Consider the following 19485-nt stretch of genomic DNA (forward strand, 5'->3'; position numbering starts at 1 on the left):
TCTGACTCTTGGTTTCAGCTCAGGTCATGATTTCAGGGTCCTGAGATCAAGCCCCCCATAGGGCTCCCCACTCAGCAGGGAGTCCGCTTCCCCTCTCCCTCTCCCTCTGCCCCTCCCCCTGCTTGTGCACTTTTCTCTCTAAAATAAATAAATAAATCTTTAAAAAAAAAAAACCCAATGATAAAAGGGAGGAGAATAAGTGAACAGTCAGAGAATAAGATCATTTAATTTCCTTTCTGTTTCAATAAAATAATGGCAGTAGCAGCAGCAGCTAACATTTATTGAGTGCTTACTCTGGACTAGGACTGTGCTAAAAGCTTTATATGTGTCATTTTATGTAACTTCTAAATTGTGTTGTGTCTGCCCTTTCTTTTCTGCAGTATCTTGGCTCAGTGTCAGGATGTAGAGCTCTCCTTTCTACAGCAACCAGAGGGATCCAGTCTCTTCAGTGGTACAAAGAGGGGAACACTGTTTCTCACTTCATACCGGGTAATTCTACTTCTACTTTGATCGGATTAACTGCACATTTGTTTTCCTTAAAATGGAGAGAGGTTAGACATTGACTTTCAAAGTGTTTTAAAACATTCACACTTTTATGATTTTCCATGTTGAGGAATATGGAAGAAAATGGGTGATGTTTCTCAATTAGGCCAGGATGTCAAAGCAGCCTTGACCTTAGAATTGCTCTGCTATGTCTCAATCCGTGGACAAACTGCATTCCTTCTCTGAAATTTCTTTCCTTCTCCTAGGTGATCTTCGTGACCTCACACACAGTCAATGACTCCATGTTTTCTTTTATGATGCCATTTGATCTAATGAGTAACTGCACCATCGAACAACCAGTCTTTACCTCCAACTTCATTAAAGGAATCATTCAGGCAGCTCCAGATGGTAAGTGTTCCCCTTCAGAAGTGTTTTTTTTTTGTTGTTGTTGTTTTTTTTCTCAAAAGCTTCCAGAAGGTTTAAGATTCAGACTTGGCTCATGCTGGAATTTAAAGAAAGCTGCCCTGCTCCTTTAGGTAGTGCTTCTCTCTGTCTGGGGCAGTCCTCTCTGGCCAGCGGTGCCAGCATCTTAGTGAGTGTGTGCCATTTCTTCCCCCAGGTGGCTGGGATGGACAGGCTACTTTTAAATTAGCCTTCAGAAAAGGAGGTGCCATCGAATTTGCCCAGTTGATGATGAAAGCTGCCTCTGCTGGTGAGCAATGCTAATAAAGATACTAAATGCTTTGGGGTTTTGAGGCCTGTGGAATTGAAGTAGGACTGTCTCCCATCGGGTCAAGACTTTGGCCTCTGTGGTCAGGCAGTTGGTAGCTGCCCATGTATTCAGCAGGCATTTCCTGAGCCTCCCTACTATGGGACACGTACCATACCACATGCTGGGAGCAAGATTATTCAGTCCCTCCGTGTCTTAAAGGAGTTTGCAATCTACCAGGAGCTTATACTCAGACACCTGAATGACTGATTTTACCTGATAATCTTTTGTCCCTTTAAATGCTGGTCTTATATCACTGAGTAGTTTCATTTTCAGGTCAGGGAGCCCCAGTTGCCTGAGCTCTTTTACCTCTGTCATGCCTTTTTGTCTTTTCTCCTCTGGCTTTTCCTTTGCTTCTCTTAGGTTTAGTTCCCTCTTCCCTGAGAAGAGGGAATAGGTATTGTCAAGCACTACGGCACCGACCTAGCCTACATACCAGATAACTCTTTCAGACTTCGGATACAAGTAATCCTTTTATGGGGCACCTGGCCGGCTCAGTCTGTAGAGCATGTGACTCTTGATCTAGGGGTTGTGAGTTCAAGTCCCATGCTGGGCACAGAGCCTACTAAAAAAAATAAATAAATCCCTTAATGATATATTTTTATTTAATCTAGCCTCATTTCATATCCCTACTCTCTCACCTTTTGTACTCCAATCTAACTAGACTTCTTTGTGCCTTGTTCTCTCATCTCTGAGCCTTCATGCTATTTGTTCTTTATGGGTAATTTTTTAAATTAATTAACTAATTAATTAATTTATTTATATTTTTAAAGTAAACTCTATACCCAATATGGGGCTTGAACTCATGACCCCAGGATCAAGAGTCACATGCTCTACTGACTGAGCCCACCAGGTGCCCTGAAATTTGCTCTGTCTGGAATGTTCTTTCTCTTTCTCCCTTGCCTCCACCCCCAACTCCAATCTAGTTGAGATGAACACAATCTAGTTGAGATGGACATATGCAAATATGCCATAATAGAGACATGGACAAAGTGCTGGGGACACAGAAGGATGGAATGAATTTTCTAGCTCAGAAGACTGACTAGATCATGATGCTATAAACCATGGTTAAGAATACAAGAGACAGTCTAAGTTGGAGGGGAAATGAGTTCAATTTTAGATATAATAATACTAACATTTAATGAATGCTTACCATATAGTGGGCAGTGTTCCAAGCCCTTTACATGTGTCAATATTTGTAACCCTCACAAAAACTTATGATGTAGCTACAATCATTTTCCCCAGTTGAAAACAGGGGAAACTGAGGCAGTAATGGTTATACAGTTTCCCAAGGCTGTCCAGGTAGACAGTGATGGAGCTAGAATCTGAACCCTAAACCTCTTCTCGCTCTTTTTTTTGAACTTTTTATTTTGAAAAATAATCATATCTATGGAAAAGTTGCAAGAATATTACAACAAACTCTCATGGACCATTTGTCTAGATTCACCCATTATTAACATTTTCCCACATTTGCTTTATCTTATTCTTTTTTTGCTTTTTTTTAAATTAAGATTTTATTTATTTATTTGACGGAGAGACACAGCCAGAGAGGGAACACAAGCAGGGGGAGTGGGAGAGGGAGAAGCAGGCTTCCTGCGGAGGAGGGAGCCCGATGTGGGGCTCGATCCCAGGACCCTGGGATCATGATCTGAGCCGAAGGCAGACGCTTAATGACTGAGCCACCCAGGCGCCCCTTTGCTTTTGTTTTTACTGAACTATTTGGGAGTAAGTCACAAAGATCATTTCCTTCATTCCTAAGTATTTAGGAGCAAGGGTATTCTCTTATCTACCCTCAGTCTACTTACCAAACTCAGAAAATTTAACATAGAAACAATGCTATTATTTAATATATGGTTTATATTCAAATTCAAATGGTTAAGCCATTACTGTTCCTAATTCTAATAGCACACTTTTTTTTTCCAATAAGGATCTAATCCCAGATTACACATTGAATTTAGTTGTCCTACGTCTTTGGTCTCCTTTAATAAGGACTCAACCTTTCTTTGTCTTTCTTGACATTGACATTTTAAAGAGAATACAGGCTTATTGTTTTGTAGAATGTCCCTTAATTTGGGTTTGTCTGTTTCCTCATGCTCAGATGCAGGTCATGCATTTTGGCAGGAATACTGTATTAAATGATGTTGTATTCTTTTGATCCTATACTCTTAATTCCTGCATCTTATTAAATGTGAGGTACATCGGAATGCTAGTGGCCAGTGGATGCGCAGCTGGGAGCTCCAAAGATGAACTATATCTAGAGACTGATTTAGAAATCCTCAGCACACAGGTCATCTCTGGAGCCATGTGAGTAATAGGATCATTCAGTGACTTAAGGATGGTATTCCAAGGGTCCTCAACATCTCAGGGATGGGTAGGGAGGAGTGACCGTAAATTGCAAAGGGGCTGACTGAGGTAGGAGGAGAATTGAGTGAGTTTATTATCCCAGAGGTCAAGGAAGGAAAGTTTCAAGCATTACTGAGTGGTCATCTGTCAGCTGCTACAGAGATGTTTGATAAAATTAAGACTGAAAAATGTGCATTGCATGTGGCAATTTGAGTTTGTTGGTGGTCTTAACAAGAGAGAAATGCTAAAGAAGACAGGTAGCAGAAAAGCCATATATAGGAAATTGAGGAGTAAGAAATTTTTTTACTGTTACCTTTAAGATACAGTGCAAAGATATAAAGGCCAAGGAGTTCACACGCTGTACCCAACCAACAGCTCATCGTTGTCCAAAGGACAGACAGCATCTGGAAGCCTGACATTGGATAACAAGGTGTCCTGGCAGACAGAGCATAGCCATGTGGAACCCAGAGTCAGGGGACACTTGGAAGTCCAGCTCCTCTTTGCTACAGATGTATGCAGAACTCAGAATAACTGCATACTGAGTCTTGAATTTACTCTTATTTTTGGCCTCACAGTACTGAGGGGGGCTTATTTTTAGGATTATGGATTAAGAATCAGGCAATGTGTGGGGATCCTCTTTGTGCTCTCATTAAGATCTGTTCCTTGGCCTGCAAAGCTACAGAGTCCCAGCAGTTACATAGCTACTTGGGAAGAGTTTAGGCAACTTATGTGAACTTGGCCCAATGTCTGGACCTATTATGGGTCTGATTATGTCATGGCTTATGTGTGGGAGCCTACCCCCACTCCCCCAGTAAGTCAGGGCTTGTGAGATGGGCTTCCTTGAGGCCTTTAGAATTAACTACCCATCATGCTTCATGATCTGATTCTTTGACACTTTGCAGAAGTCCCTTCCCCTCTGCAGAGCTGACTTGTTGGGGCTCTTTGATTCTTGTTTTTACCAAATATATATTGAGTACCTATTGTTTGCCAAACACTGTATAAGATAATTGAGAACACAACAGTGAACAAGGCGTCATAGTCCCTACCATTGTTAAACTTACAGTCTAGTGAGAGTCATATAAGAAATAAGCAAACAGAGACGCCTGGGTGGCTCAGTCATTAAGTGTCTGCCTTTGGTTCAGATCATGATCCCAGGGTCCTGGGATGGAGCCCCGTGTCGGGCTCCTTGCTCAGCGGGTAGCCTTCTTCTCCCTCCCCCTCTGCCTGCTGCTCTGCCTACTTGTGCTCTCTCTCTCTCTCTGTGTCAAATAAATAAATAAAATCTTTTAAAAAAAAGAAGAAATAAGCAAACATAAATTAATAAAATAATTACTTCTGGGAAGAATATTAATAGGATATTGAAAAGGAGGATAATAGGGGTAAAGCGGACAACTTTAGATTTATAATGAATTAGTTAAGATAATGCTAGCTACTGAAACAGATAAACCCCAAATTATCAATAGCTTAAGTCAATAGATATTACTGCTTATGTAAAGGACAATCAGCAGGGGTAAAAGGGGGCTCTGAACCACATAGCCCTGGAAAACATTTCCAAGTGAGGATTCTAACAAGTTGGCAAGATACATGAAGATTGCAAAGGGGCTGACTGAGGTAGGAGGAGAATTGAGTGAGTTTATTATCCCAGAGGTCAAGGAAGGAAAGTTTCAAGCATTACTGAGTGGTCTCTGCCATCTTTAAAGCATGGCTTCCACAGCCCCCCTGGATAGCCAGCAGAGAGGGAAAGAGAGTAAAGATTTCACCAGGGAAGCTTGCACCAGGGAAGACCTGGAAGCGGTGTACATTACTTCTGGTCATATGCCATAGGCCAGAAATTGGTGTGGTAGGCTGATAACGGTTCCCAAAGATATATCCATGTCCTAGTCCTCAGAATCTGTGAATGTTGCCTTGTTTGGAAAAAGAAATCTTTGCAGATGTAATTAATTTAAGGATCTTGAGATGAGGGGATTACCCTGGATTATCCAGGTGGGCCCCAAATGCCATCACAAGGGTCCTTATAAGAGAGATGCCGAGGAAGATAACAAGAAGTGCTTTCTTTCTTCTGTATCACATTGCCATTACATTGGTCTTTAATGGATGTATCTTGCCAACTTGTTAGAATCCTCACTTGGAAATGTTTTCTGAATATTTTTTGTGGTAAGTGCTATGCTAGGCCCTGAATAAGCACAGGCAAATAAGACACAATCTCTGCCCTCAAGAAGCATACAGTTCAGGACAAGGGAGGTGTATATTTTTTATCTTGTATCCTGGGAACATTGTTGGACACACATGTAAGATGATGGTTGATACTCAATTAATTATTTGGTTGATAGCTACTGTACATCTGACTTAAAAGAATTAAGAAGTCCTTATTTTGCCAAACTTGTCTTCTCAGCTGCCAGAGGAGTTCCACTTGGAAGTGTAAATTACTGGTTCAGCACTCCAGGACTGTACGTAGTTACTGGGCAGGGGCGCATGATGTGCTCCCAACAGATGCCTTGTCCAGGTAAGGAATGGCAGGGAAGTTCTTCTTGGGAGGTGGAAAAGTATGCCAGGGGCTCAAAGATCCACTCATTACTAGTTTGCCTCCAACTCTGCTACAGGAGAAACAGGAGAAGTTTAGGGAATTGGAAAATAGTTGAGTCCATGACTTCATTTCTAGACTGAAGCCCAGTGGCAGGTCAGCAAGTGACTGGGCTTCAGTTTCAGGCTTACTTTTAATTGTAATGTACACACATATGGAGCATACTTGGGAAACTCCTGTTAGCGGGAACAGTCACTTCCTGCTCATAGCCTGAGCAGAAAAAGTGTGCTCTTCCCCACCTCCCCCTTCCCATTTCACACAAGTATAGCCATCATGCTTGTGCCATGCACTTCAACCTCACTGAGGACTCCAGCTTTATGCCCTGTGCCCTTTAACAGTTGTGCCTGTCCACAGTGATTCTCAAACGTGGTCCACAGTCTACAGGTGGGCCACAAAGGGTCTCCTAACAGGCTGTCAGCAGGCCCCAAAATGTAGCCCTTTCTTGAGTTCTCCTTGGAACATGACATTACATGTCTACCAGCTTTTAGTTTTGTACACAACTGATGTCACAAAATTACGTCTTTATAGTTGTGTACCTAAAAATATAATCTAATAATTCTTTTAAATGCATTCATCTCTTAGAGGTGCCTGGGTGGCTCAGTTGGTTAAGCCTCTGACTCTTGGTTTCAGCTCAGGTTGTGATCTCAGGGTCGTGAGATCGAGCCCTGTGTCAGGCTCTGTGGTCAGTTTGGAGTTTTCTTGGGATTCTTTTCCCCCTCCTCCTGCCTCCCCTTCTGCTCCTTCCCCCACTTTCATGCACTCTCTCTCTCCTTAATAAATAAATAAAAATCTTTAAAATAAATAAATAAATGCATTAGTCTCTTAAATTATGTAGAAAAAAAAAATGGAATTACAAGCCATTGGTAGAAAAATACTAGCTTTTGTAATTGTCCAGTGATTCACCTTTACTGAGATCTTTAGTTCTATAAAGATGGCTTTAAATTATTGTCTGTTGTCCTTTCACTTCACCCTGCAGGACTACCTTAAGCACTTCTTGCCCTGCAAGAATGAACTTCAGCTTTTGTTTATCTGGGAACATCTTCATTTCTCCCTCACTCTTGAAGGAGTTTGGCCAAATAGAGGATTCTTGTTTGACAGTTTATTTCTGGCCTCTAAAGTTTCTGATGAGAAATCTGCTAATTATCTTATTGAGGATCCCTTGTATGTGATGATTCACTTCTCTCTTGCTGCTTTCAAGATTCTCCCTTTGTCTCTGTCTTTTGAAAGTTTAATTAGAATGTATTTCAGCGTGTGTTTCTTTAAGTTGATCTTACTTGAAGTTTATTGAGCTTCCTGGATGTTTATATTCATGTTTTCATCAAATATGGGAAGTTTACAGTCATTATTTCTTCAAATATTTGCTCTGTCCCTTTTTCTCCTCCTTCTGGGACTTCCACAGTATGTATGTTGGTCTGCTCGGTGGTGTTCCACAGGTCCCTCAGTTCACTGTTCTTCAGTGTTTGGTTGGGTTGTTGTTGTTGTTTTTTCCCTATTCCTCAACCTTTACTGTTTCCATTGTCTTATCTTCAAGTTAACGGATTCATTCTTCTGCCTACTCAAATCTGAATTTGAATCCCTCTAGTGAATTTTTCATTTCAGTTACTGTACTATTCAGCTCCAGAATTTCTTTTTGGTTTCTTGTTAAGTTTTCCACCTCTACTGATATTTGTGTTTGATGCATACATCATTTTCTTGACTTCCTCCACATTTTCCTTTAGTTCTTTGAGAATCTTTAAGACCATTCTTTTAAAGTTTTTTTCTAGTTAGCTGAAACATAAATATGTATTACAGCAAAACAACTTGACAGTTGTCCATTCATTGACTCAGTTAAACCACTTTGGAAATGTAGCCAAGAAAATAAATAAAGCCCAGGTTTATTGCAATGTGAATTAGAAAGTTGGAAACGGGGTGCCTGGGTGGTGCAGTTAAGTGTCAGACTCTTGGTTTCAGCTAAGGTGGTGATCTCAGGATCCTGGGATCGGGTCCACCTCGTCTTTGAGCTCAGTGTGGAGTCTGCTTAAGACTTTCTCCCTCTCCCTCTGCCCCTCCCCCCTCCTGTGCTTGAGCTCGAGCGTGCTCTCTCTCTCAAATAAATAAATAAATAAAAGCTAAAAAAAAGAAAGTTGGAAACAATATGCTCTCCTACAGCAGGGAAATTAAGTAGCACCTATCCATGTGGTAAAATATTGTCCAGCTTTTAATGTATGAAATATGTTAATAATATAAAGAAATTTTTTATAATGTCAAGTAAAAAGAGCCAGATAAAAAAATGTGTGGGTGTTATGATTGTGATTGTATAAAAATATTAAGAGATCCTACAAAGAAATACACCAAAATATTAAGTTTTTGTCTTTGAGAATGGAATTATAGATGACTTTTAAAGTTCATCTTTTCTCTATTTTCCAAATGCATATTCCCATTGAGCATGTATTACTTTCTTCATACTCAAACAAAATTAAGTAAATTATATCTATGAGCACAACTATAAGTAATATAGAGATATAACTGTAGGGTTATTTTCATGTTAATTTGAACCCCTCCACAACAGGAAATGATAAAACCTTCATCTTGTGGTGGCTGAAGGATCTGGTTTTAGCATTATTCTGCCTGAATTCTCTTCCTGTGTCAGTTTGCTTCTTCCTCCTTCTTACCTACTCCTTGTCCACTCTAAAAAATGAGTAACTGATTTTTTTTTTCCTTCTCAGCATACCCATTTGTTGTCTATGGAGCCCCACAGGCAGGATACAGAACCGCACAAGTGGGATACGGACACCTGCAGGCGGGATACGTACCCCCACAGGCGGGATACGGACTCTCACCAGGGGTGTATGGAACCCCACAGGTGGGATACGGACCCCCACAAGCAGGATATGGGTCCCCACCTGTGGGATACAGACCCCCACCTGGGGTATATGGAACCCCCCCTGCAGGATACGGACCCCTACCAGCTGGAAATGAAGCTTCACCGGCTGCAAATGAAACCCCACCTGCTGCAAATGAAGCCCCGCCTCCAGGATATGAAGTTCCACCTGCTGGAAATGGAGCTGGGTCTAGCAGATTTATGGCAGCCCAGCCTGCTGGGCATGAGCCTTCTCTCCCCCCTGCTTCGTCTTCTGTGGTCCAGCCACCATCTTTCAGGAAATAACCCTTGAAGACTCACCAAGCAAAGTGGCACTCAAGAACCAAGGTCAGGACAAGAAGGCGGACTCAGCTATGTGATTAAAGGCGTGTCTGAGGTAGTGTGGCACCCTGAGGGAGGGCAGTCTTAGGGGGAGGATAAAGCTTTACTTCCATGCCTAGACTTTAGAAGCTGAGTCAACTCTTGATTAGATGGGCCAAAGGAGAAGTAGAATTAGAGCTAATTCCCTGATAATTTGGTTGACATTGGCCTGCATTTTTTAACATATGTGAGGGTGAAAAAAGCTTCCCCGCCTTTCTCCCCTCCCCCACTCAAGAAACATTTATTATGCTGTTTGCTAAAATATGTTAGAAATATCAAGTTGAACACTTAGTTGTTTTTCACAGCATTGCTTATATTATTGAAAGGATGGGCCAACCTAAACTTCCATTAGTGAGAGAGAATTTCATAAATTATGGTATACCCATGCAGTGGAATATTATGTGGCCACTGAAAATGATATCTGGATGTAGGAAAAACCTTCTTTAAGAAGATCAAAAACAGGGGCGCCTGGGTGGCTCAGTCGTTAAGCGTCTGCCTTCAGCTCAGGTCATGATCCCAGGGTCCTGGGATCGAGCCCCGCATCGGGCTCCCTGCTCCACAGGGGGCCTGCTTCTCCCTCTCCCACTCCCCCTGCTTGTGTTTCCTCTCTCACTGTGTCTCTCTCTGTCAAATAAATAAATAAAATCTTTAAAAAAAAAAGATCAAAAACAAAAAACAAAAAAGAAGAAGATCAAAAACAATGAAACAATATAGGAAAGCAGTGATAAGGTTGACTATATCAAAATTTGAAACTTCTATATGACCAAAATGAAAAGACAGGAAACAGAATAGGAGAAAGTTAATCTCCAACATGTATGTTAAACAAATAATTTATAGTCAGAATATATGAAGTTCTCCTACAAGTCAATCAAAAAGAAAAAATGGACAAAAGATGTGAATTCCCAATTAACTGAGGCAATAGGGTGGCTTAGAAACATTTGAAAAGATGTTTATTCAACTTGACTAGTGTTAGGAAAATGCAACTTAACATGAGAAACAATTGTATCTCCAAAGATTTACAAATATTGAAAAGATTGAAAAACTTAAGTGTTGGAGAAGGAACACATGTGGGGAAAAGGTTATTTAATACAATATTGGTGAGAGTGTAACTTGGTATTAATTTTTAGAAGGAAATTTGGCAGTTCCTTTTAAAGGTTAAAAGGTACTCTAGATTTAGCAGTTTCACTTCTCAGTATCTATTCCTGAGAAATCCTTGCACATGTGCACAAAGATGTGTGTAGGAAGTTGTTATTACATTGTTTCTAACATCACAGAATTAGAAATAACCTATGTGTTCACTAATAGTAAATATTTACATAAACTATGGTACATCTAAGCTACATGTGCAAAATTTTCTGTCTTAATGTTAAATGAGAAAGGCAAGTTGTAGGGATTATATACTACAGTGAATTTCAGTCCCATCAGACTGAATGTCCCCATAACAAATAATTTGTAATGTCTCCTTTAGATCATTGGAATGAAATTTGTAGACAACTGTGTATGATTCCACACCATTTCAAACAAAATCAATATTTAATACCATAAATGTGATGTAAAGAAATAATAGAAAACTAGTTTGAAGTAAAATTTTAAGTATTTTAATATATAAATGCTCAAATTCCACCATACTAGAAGACAACAAAGTAATCACTTGCTCACCCCCCATACGTAGATTCACCAAATTTGTAAACACTAGGAAAGCCAACTGATCCGTGTATGTTGTATTAGTAACTTGAATACCATGCTGGCAATGTCATTGGCAATGTCATTTTCCAAAATGAACAATTCTTGACAAATTTCCAAATAAAAGAGTTCAGTTTTCCCTTGATTTACGCAGTGGTTGAATTCCTGAAGAGTTCTGTGTATATTAAAGTCATTTAAAACAGGGTTAGTCTCTAGGCTTAAATGATTAGAAGCACATGTTTCACCTTTATCAATGGCCAGAGATTCATTTGAAAGTCATGAGGAGGGGGTATAGGACAATTGTTTGTTGTGAGGAACTGCCCTGTACTGTTCAGGATATCTAGTATCCTTGACCCTTCACCTATCAGATACCAACAGTGGCCTCTAGCTGTGATAACCAGAAACGCCACCACTTACTTCATAATTGCCCCCTGGGGGTCAATGCCTTCCCTGCTGAGAACTATCGTTCTAGACTATTCTAGACTATTCCAAGGTTTTCAGCCTCTTAAAAGCTCACTGTTCCCCTTACTTTGACCAACTTCCTGATTTAACTGGCCTTTTCTTGCTTTCTTTCAGGCTCATCAAGCCTCCTAAAAGTGAGGTCTTAAAAATATTATATCAAGTATTTTTAGATATATAGCAGAAGGGTTTCAGAAGCTGTAGTGCACAGCATTACCAGGCCCAGAAGACATTTAAATCATATATTTTTTTCTATGTATATTTTGTATGTAGCTGAAAACATGCTGTACATACAGTGTTTCACCTGACACTTTACATTTTCATAGGGTTTTTTTTAATAGCTTTGAGGTATAATTGATACGTTAAAAATTGCATATATTTAATATATATTTTTTTAAAGATTTTATTTATTTATTTGACAGAGAGAGAGCACAGTAGGGGAAGCAGCAGGAAGAGGGAGAGGTAGAAGCAGGCTCCCGGCTGAGCACGGAGCCCTACATGGGGCTTGACCCCAGGACCTGGGGATCATGACCTGAGCCGAAGGCAGCCACTTAATGACTGAGCCACCCAGGCACTCCTTAATGTATAGTTTGATGAGTTTCATAGGCTTTTAAGAATTCTTCATAAACATTGTTAGTGTTTACATGACATTCTGACAGGGTTGCACCATTATGTGTTTTCTGATCCCTATTTTAAGGTATTTTAGTTGTTTCCAGGTTTTTGCTATTACAGACAACATTGCAATTAACTTCCCTTATATAGAGCTTTTTTTTCAATCTTGGATTATTTCCTTAAAAGAGGTTAGAGTTACTGATTAATCCTCATTGTAACAATTAGGAAACCAGATGCTCCTACGTTGCTAAGACAGCCTTTCCTAAGGAAGTGGTGGATGTTAATGGGTCTTATGTGAAAAAGGGGGTTATTGAGTCATATATATTTGAAAAAGCCAGGTGAACAGATTTCTTTACTTCATGATTTCTCAGCACCTTGAATATACTAATGAACATAAATCTCCAAGAGGGAGAGACTTTCAAAATATACATATTTTTCAAAATTATTTGACCTTAGACTATTTTACTCACTAAACGTTTTGGAAAGACTTACTCAGTGGAACAAACTTTGGGAAACACTTTCTGGAATGAGGGGATATTAGAATTAAAGTCCTGTAAGTGTCTGGAATATGCTAGCCCTTGAAACTCTTCCCAGCAATGAGACAAGTCAAGGACCATTCTTCTTTCCCTTCCAAGAAAAAGAGCTTCATGTCCAGTTTGTAGAGAGCAGGAGATCTTGAAGAAGGCCTATGATAATACAGCTCCAGATTCCTCTTAGAAATTACTGGCACAGAGTCATGGGTATAGGAAGCTGGCATGTCAGTAGCACAAGGGACTGCTGGTATGCCCAGATGACTGTCACGAAGGGAAGAAGTAAAAAGGGAAAACGTAGGTTTAACCCTTTTCTAAAGGTTCCAGATAGAGAATTTAGACCATATGGATCTTAAATGTGGGTCACAGGTTCCAGATCTCTTTCTCTTAAAAATTATTGAGGAAAGTGATAAGGATTTTTTTTTTCTTTTAAGAGTTTCTTCTTTTCTCACTTCTAAACCTCTCTACATGGGCAGAAGTGACAAGGAGAGGAAGAGGGAGAGATTCTACCAACCAGAGCAGGAATAGGGTTCCCCTCATTCAACTTTTCAGTTTCTGCTGGAATGTGATGGTAAGTTGGGAATAGGGTCAAGGGGTGAGGCCTCTTTTATGCTGGAATAGTTCTCTAAATAACTAATGTCTGGCAGACATATTCTGGGATTAGAATTCTAAAAGAGTAGCAACTAGACTTTGTCTTCTGCTCTTCATTCTAGGTGGATTTAAAAAAAATGATTTATTTGAGAGAGAGAGCATGTGTGAGTGGGGGGAGGGACAGAGGGGGAGAATCCTCAAGCAGACTCCTCGCTGAGTGCAGACCCCAACTTGGGTGTGGGGGTGGGGGGGAGCCTTGATCTCATGACCCTGAGATCATGACCTGAGCTGAAACCAAGAGTCAGATACTTAACTGACTGAGCCACCCAGGTGCCCCTGTACCAGGTGGATTTGAAGTGAGGTTCAGTGACCTAGAAGGATTAGTAAGTCCAAGTCTCCTGAAGGTGGAATTCCATCATGTTCTCCCCTGCAAAGGGAACTGAGGTTCAGTGACCTAGAAGGGTTAGTAAGTCCAAGTCTCCTGAAGGTGGAATTCCATCATGTTCTCCCCTGCAAAGGGAACCTGTTCACCTGTTTCACCGATTATAACCAAAGGTTGTGATTATATAGAGATGGGACCAAGCAGAGCCACAGTTTGGACCCATTTGGAGCTATGTGACACACCTACTCTTAGCTCCCACTGCCTGGGGCAGCTGTTCCCCCAAAGACTCAGTCAGATTCTTTCTACAAGAAGCACATCCTATAAGGAGAGTTTTGGGTCTTGTGTATTCAAAGGGATCTGGTTTTGCTCCACCTATCGTAAGTCCAACGAGAATTCAGCTAGGCCTGTTATGTGCTGAAAGCATTGATGCTGGGTCATTCAGCTCCCCACTGACATTTTTTAAAATATTTTATTTATTTCTTTGAGAAAGAGAGAGAGTGCACAAGTTGGGAGGGGGCAGGGGGAGAGGGAGAAGCAGACTTCCCGCTGAGCAAGGAGCCCAACGTAGGGCTCGATCCCAGGATCTTGAGATCATGACCTGAGCGGAAGGCAGACGCTTAATGGACTGAACCACCCAGGCGCCCGCCCCTCTACTGACATTTTGGATGCTTCCTTCCTGACTCACTCCCTGAGCTGGTGGATTCTTTCTTCTTCCTGTCTCTTTCCCAGCTGCAATACAGAAACTACTCTTGCTTTCTGTACTTTGTCTCCTCATTTCCTATTAGGAATACAAAGGGAAAGGAAGAAGGCCTTTTATCTCTGGACTATCTGGTAGTGAACCCACAAAATAAGCATCTAAATACTCTTTTTCCTGGATGAGTGGATGCTTGTCAGCCTGCTGGTGCAGAGCCTTCCTGGCTTGACTGTCCTGTGGAATCAAGGGGAAAATGTACAGTTGGTGGGATTTTTCAATCCATAGATTAATATATGCAGGAAATATTGCATGTCTTTGTTTTCTTTTAATTTAGTTCTGTTATAAAGATCCCCACTACCATCTGCCTTGCTGGTGCGCTCCCCCAAACTTCTGAGATTATGCAAAGGTATCCAGATCTTATGCGGCATCAAGATGCCAGGAAGGCCCTTCCAGGCATCAGATTACTTCTGAAACAACCACTGCGCAGTCCTGGCGGTCCATTAAGTCTGATAGCTCGGTTATTTCCTTATGTCCCTGGAATCTTGGGTGGGGCCTGGCAGCTGGGTTTCAGAGATCCAACTCCATGTACCATGTCACCTGTGAACACTGGGGAGCAGGACCCCAAACCCTACTCCTTGAGAGGCTCCAGTTCCTTTCTGAACCTCTCAGATTCTCCAGTACCCCATCCCCTCTACTTCTTGAGCACTCATTGTAATCCTAATCTCAGGATTTGGGTTTCCACAGAAGATAATAGAGAGCCTTTGCCTTCATGTTGACTTGGCTTTTCTTGCCCACTGCCTGGCTGCTTGCTTGAAATTATGTATGTGTGACTATGTATAGAATGTAAAGACCCAATCCAAATCCATACTGCACAGGTTCCCTATCCATCTGCACAGGTTCCTTATCCATCTGGTAGAAAGTAAAACATGTGGCATCCATCCTAACCTTTACCTGGAGTGCCTTTAGGAGAGGGGAGATGGTGTGGCACACTCGACCATGGACTGCTGGAGAATAAACTCTTTTGAAGATTCTTAAATGGCTCAAGAAGAAGGGATTCTGTCTAAGGGAAAGGGTCTATAGATTCCACCAGCCATTTGATTAGTCTAGCTATGTATTTAGTAGCTAATATTTAAGAACTTGTATAATATTTAGTAATCAGCATTTATTATTAAAAATAAAACATTTTTTAATTGAACTGAGTGTTAATAAGTAGCTACTAATATTGAAAACAGTTGTTAAATTCCTTTTAAGGTCTAAATAGTCATTTGACAAATCTTTGAGTGCCCTAGCCAAAGCCAGTGGGGCTAGATTTTTGAGCTGTAAGAAAAAGCAAGGACAATTTCATCCTCCACCTCAGAGAGAGGTAATGCTCATCTCCTGGGTTTGGAGAGGAGTTATCAGAATGTGCCTTGCTCTCCTCTTTCACCATGTATGTGTGTGGAATGCTTTCTGCCTACCCCTCTCCCCACTGCAATACTATACTCCTTTTGGCTGCCTAGCAAAGTTCTATTCATCTGCTAAGTCTCGACTCAAAGGCTCTATGAAACCTTCCTGAACTTCCCAACCAAATTCAGATGTTATTTCTTCCTCTGTCCCACTCTATTTTGTGCACGACTCCATTAGAGAGCATTTACAGAGTGAATTGTCACTGTTGGTTTATATGTCTGTCTCTGCCCTGAACTGTGAGTTCTCTGAGGACATTTATTGGGCCATTACTCCTAGTGCTATAGAGAGGGGACAAAGTCGTTTAAAATATAGTCCCTGTCTTCTAAGAACTTACTGATCAGCGCTTTAGGGCAAAAAGGGAACTAGTTGTTAGGTAATTGTTTGCCTCACTCTGCCACTCTTCTGGAGGATCCAGGGAAAAGAATTTCTGGTTATTGTTTTAATATAGGTTTTATTACTATCTAGGTATGGTAAGGCCATCAGATCAGGAGACAGTTGCCATTGAGAAGATAATTTGTTATACTTACAGATGCAAAGGCAGGGGCATGCCACGCCATGGGCGCCACACAGGAAAGCACCAGGGATGAGGGGGAACTGGACCAGAGTCTTTATTGTGGTTTCCATGGGAAGGAACAGGCGAGGCAGGGTAAGCAGGTTTAGGATTGCACAGTTTGAGTAATTTCAGCGGGCTCGGGGGCAGAGAGGCTATCCCTGGTTGTCTAGTACCTGGCCCAGGGATGATTAGAGCAGGTAGAGCTTCATAAAAAAGATGTTTGGGGGAATGGCCCCAGAATGGTTTGCTTCCTTTTGAAAGGCACATTTACTGGCAGGTTGTTTACCATCTTTAGAAACTGGCAACCTCGAGAGGGGCAGTCCCTTTAGGGGTAGCAAGTCCCCAGATGTCCAAGTATCAGAATACAGAAAATAAAAGATATGATTAATACAGTGGCCTTCCTCTTTGGGTTCCCTAACGCTGGATGGAATCTCTGAAAAACAGGGTGAAAAGTTCTTTCTTTTGAGAAGCTTTTCCTGAACTCCCCTTCCAGAATAATTGCCCTTCTGCTGAGCTTGTATTGTTCCTGGTGAAAAACTGTGCCAAACTTATTGGGATTGTTTGCGTGCCCATCTCCTCCATGACCGATGAGCTCCTTGAGAACAGAGGCCGTGTATCCCATTGCAGGGACACCTCGCAGAAGGTGCTGCACAGGGTGGGTGTCCAGCAAATATTTGTTGAGGGAATAAAGATGTGAAAAATTGTGTTTCTTGATTTATGATGTACACACACAACACATATATACACCACTAAATTCTGGCCACCAGTTGAAGATTATAATTTGCAAGATAAGTTTTGTTTGGCAGGCTGTTAGAGAGGATTAGAATTTCAGATTTTAGAGAAAGCTGTCCCTTCTCTGGCTGGTTGAGTTGACCAGTCCTGAAGGCATGGTTATGTTTCACCTCTTCCTACCCCACAGCCATGGTTTATATGGTTCCTATTGGCCAAAGCCACTGCTGGCGAGGTGATCCCATAGAACTCATCTGGTGTTGAAAGGCCTTTGAAAGTGAATTAATGATCATTACTGGAGTTGGATGCCAGGCAATGTGCGAAGGCACTTCCTAAGCATGTCTCACTTCATCCCCGTAGCAATCCAGTGAGGTGAGCACTATTCATGTCTTCATTTTACAGCTAGGCATACTAAAGCTGGGAGACCTTAAGAAACCCAAGAATCCATACCTATTGAGTGGTGGATGCAGGACATGAACTCAGGCTGATTCCAGAGCCTGCTACCCCAACCTCTGACTGAGGAACCCACCCCTGAGCATCATCCTCTTTTCATCCCACAGGTGCCAGGCAGTAGGAGGTGTTTCCTTGCATGTGGTGGCTCGATCCTCTCCGCACATCTGTGAGGTCCTGGTGAGCTCTGAGTCCTTTCCTTGTTGTGGGCTTGATCCCTGCTGGTCCGAGGGCGTCCAGTATGGTCCAGTAGGTCAGAGAGGGCTCAGATTTCTCACAGGGCCAGAAGATTGGTTCCAGATCCTCTGCTGCCATGTGACTGGGGTGTGGGGGTTGGAGAGCCCAAGGCTAGCTGCCCTCAAGTCAGCTAAGCTGGTACAGGAAAGAGGGAACCCTGGGATCTTTGAGTTTTCCTTGGCCTCATGCCCTTACCACAGGCCTGCCATCGGTGGCCTTAGTAATGCCCCTGAGTCAAGAGTATGAATAACAGACAGGAGGTGAAGAGTTTGAGACAGGCAGGAATTATGTCCATTTATGAACTAACGAAGCACCCTGCCAGGCACTTCACATGCATAATCTAGCAAGGTGAGTGCTTGGACCCCCGTCTCACAGGTTGAGAAACTGGGGCAGAGAGGGAAGCAAATTGCCTAAGGCACACAGCTACCTAGTAAGTGACAGGGCAGGATCTGAACTAGGTTTCGCTTCTCATTCACACACACTCATTTATTGAATGCCTTTTGTGTTCCATCTCTGTGCACTTGGGATATCAGTGAGCAGAGGAAAGTCCCTGCTCTTACGGAGCTTACATTGTAGTGATACTAAGATGTAATCAGTACATAAGTGATATGATATAACTAGGCATATCCTATTCAAACTGCAGAAGAAGCAAAGACAGAGAAGTTGATGAGAGTTATGGAAAAGTACAGAGCTAAGTGTGGGAGATTGGGAATGCCAGGGGGTTGGCAGAGGGGGCAGACTGTAACAGAACCTTGTCAAGTAGGTAATGTCTGAGTGAAAATTGGAAGGATAAAGGAGGTGAGGGAGCTAGCCATGCAGATATCTGCGGAAGGGTGTTCTAGGCAGAGGAAACAGCTAGCGTAGAGGCAGCTTAATTCCAGGGTGACTCAAGACATAGATGAATGTGAGAAGACTCCTATTCTCAAGGAAGGAAAATGCTTGAAAACAGATTGCAAGCCAATCAGAGTGAGAGAGATCTGAACCAGCCCACGTAATACAGCTTGGGGATGGAGACTGATTTCTAGGTTCTCGTTAGAAAACAGGCCTTCTTCCTGCCTATGTCCTGAGGAGAAAAAAGAAGCTAATGTAACCGAAGAGGCTGGGGTCACCCTGGCTATACACCCTCCATTAAAGCCTGCTTGCTGTTTCAACACCTCTGCCGTGCCCTTGGTCTCTCTGTTTCTGAGGGCATCTGGGATATGTACTGCCTGGTGCTGGGTCCTCAGGACCGCCCTGTAGGCAGCTTGGACAGGCCTGGACTCTCAGCTTCCTGGCTGGGCTCTGCACTTGTCTTCATTCAACGGTTCCTTGTCTGGTTCCGAGACAGATGGATCTTCTTAGTGCTGATGTCTCTGAATCCCCTCAATGGAGTCCTTGCCTGAGTTGGGGAAGCCTGCTCGCTGACTCTCCATAGAGAGGGGCACTGGGACAAATTGATGTGAGAGCTGTAGGCTGACCACTTGTTCATGTTGCTGCCCAGTATTGTGTCTGGGCTTCCTAAGGATCAGTTCAGGTCAAGTACTTACTGAGGCTGCTTTATACCAGCCCTGTGCTCTGAAGAATCTGACGTGCCCTGATCTGGAGGCTGCTCCAGAAATAGTTTTATTATGTTTTGAAGTTTCCACCCTGGACCCCACCCACCTGTAAGATAGGATGGTAGCAGATAAGTACTCCACCCTCTGTGTGATCTCCCTGGGGAGGTTGTCTGGAGCTCCTCTAAGCT

At 42.2% G+C, this 19485-nt stretch overlaps 1 protein-coding gene across 1 annotated transcript; it reads left to right on the plus strand.

The window, feature by feature from the left end:
- Positions 1-357: 357 nt before the first annotated feature.
- Positions 358-18901, plus strand: WBP2NL (WBP2 N-terminal like; the record flags this gene model as incomplete). The annotated part of the gene is made up of 6 exons (XM_036098290.2): positions 358-489; positions 750-891; positions 1103-1195; positions 5988-6098; positions 8882-9412; positions 17636-18901. Coding segments are annotated over 5 exons (918 nt in total), but the record flags the coding sequence as incomplete, so codon positions are not given.
- Positions 18902-19485: the final 584 nt, after the last annotated feature.

This window comes from Halichoerus grypus, chromosome 6 (assembly GCF_964656455.1).
Source record: "Halichoerus grypus chromosome 6, mHalGry1.hap1.1, whole genome shotgun sequence".
Lineage (NCBI taxonomy): Eukaryota > Metazoa > Chordata > Mammalia > Carnivora > Phocidae > Halichoerus > Halichoerus grypus.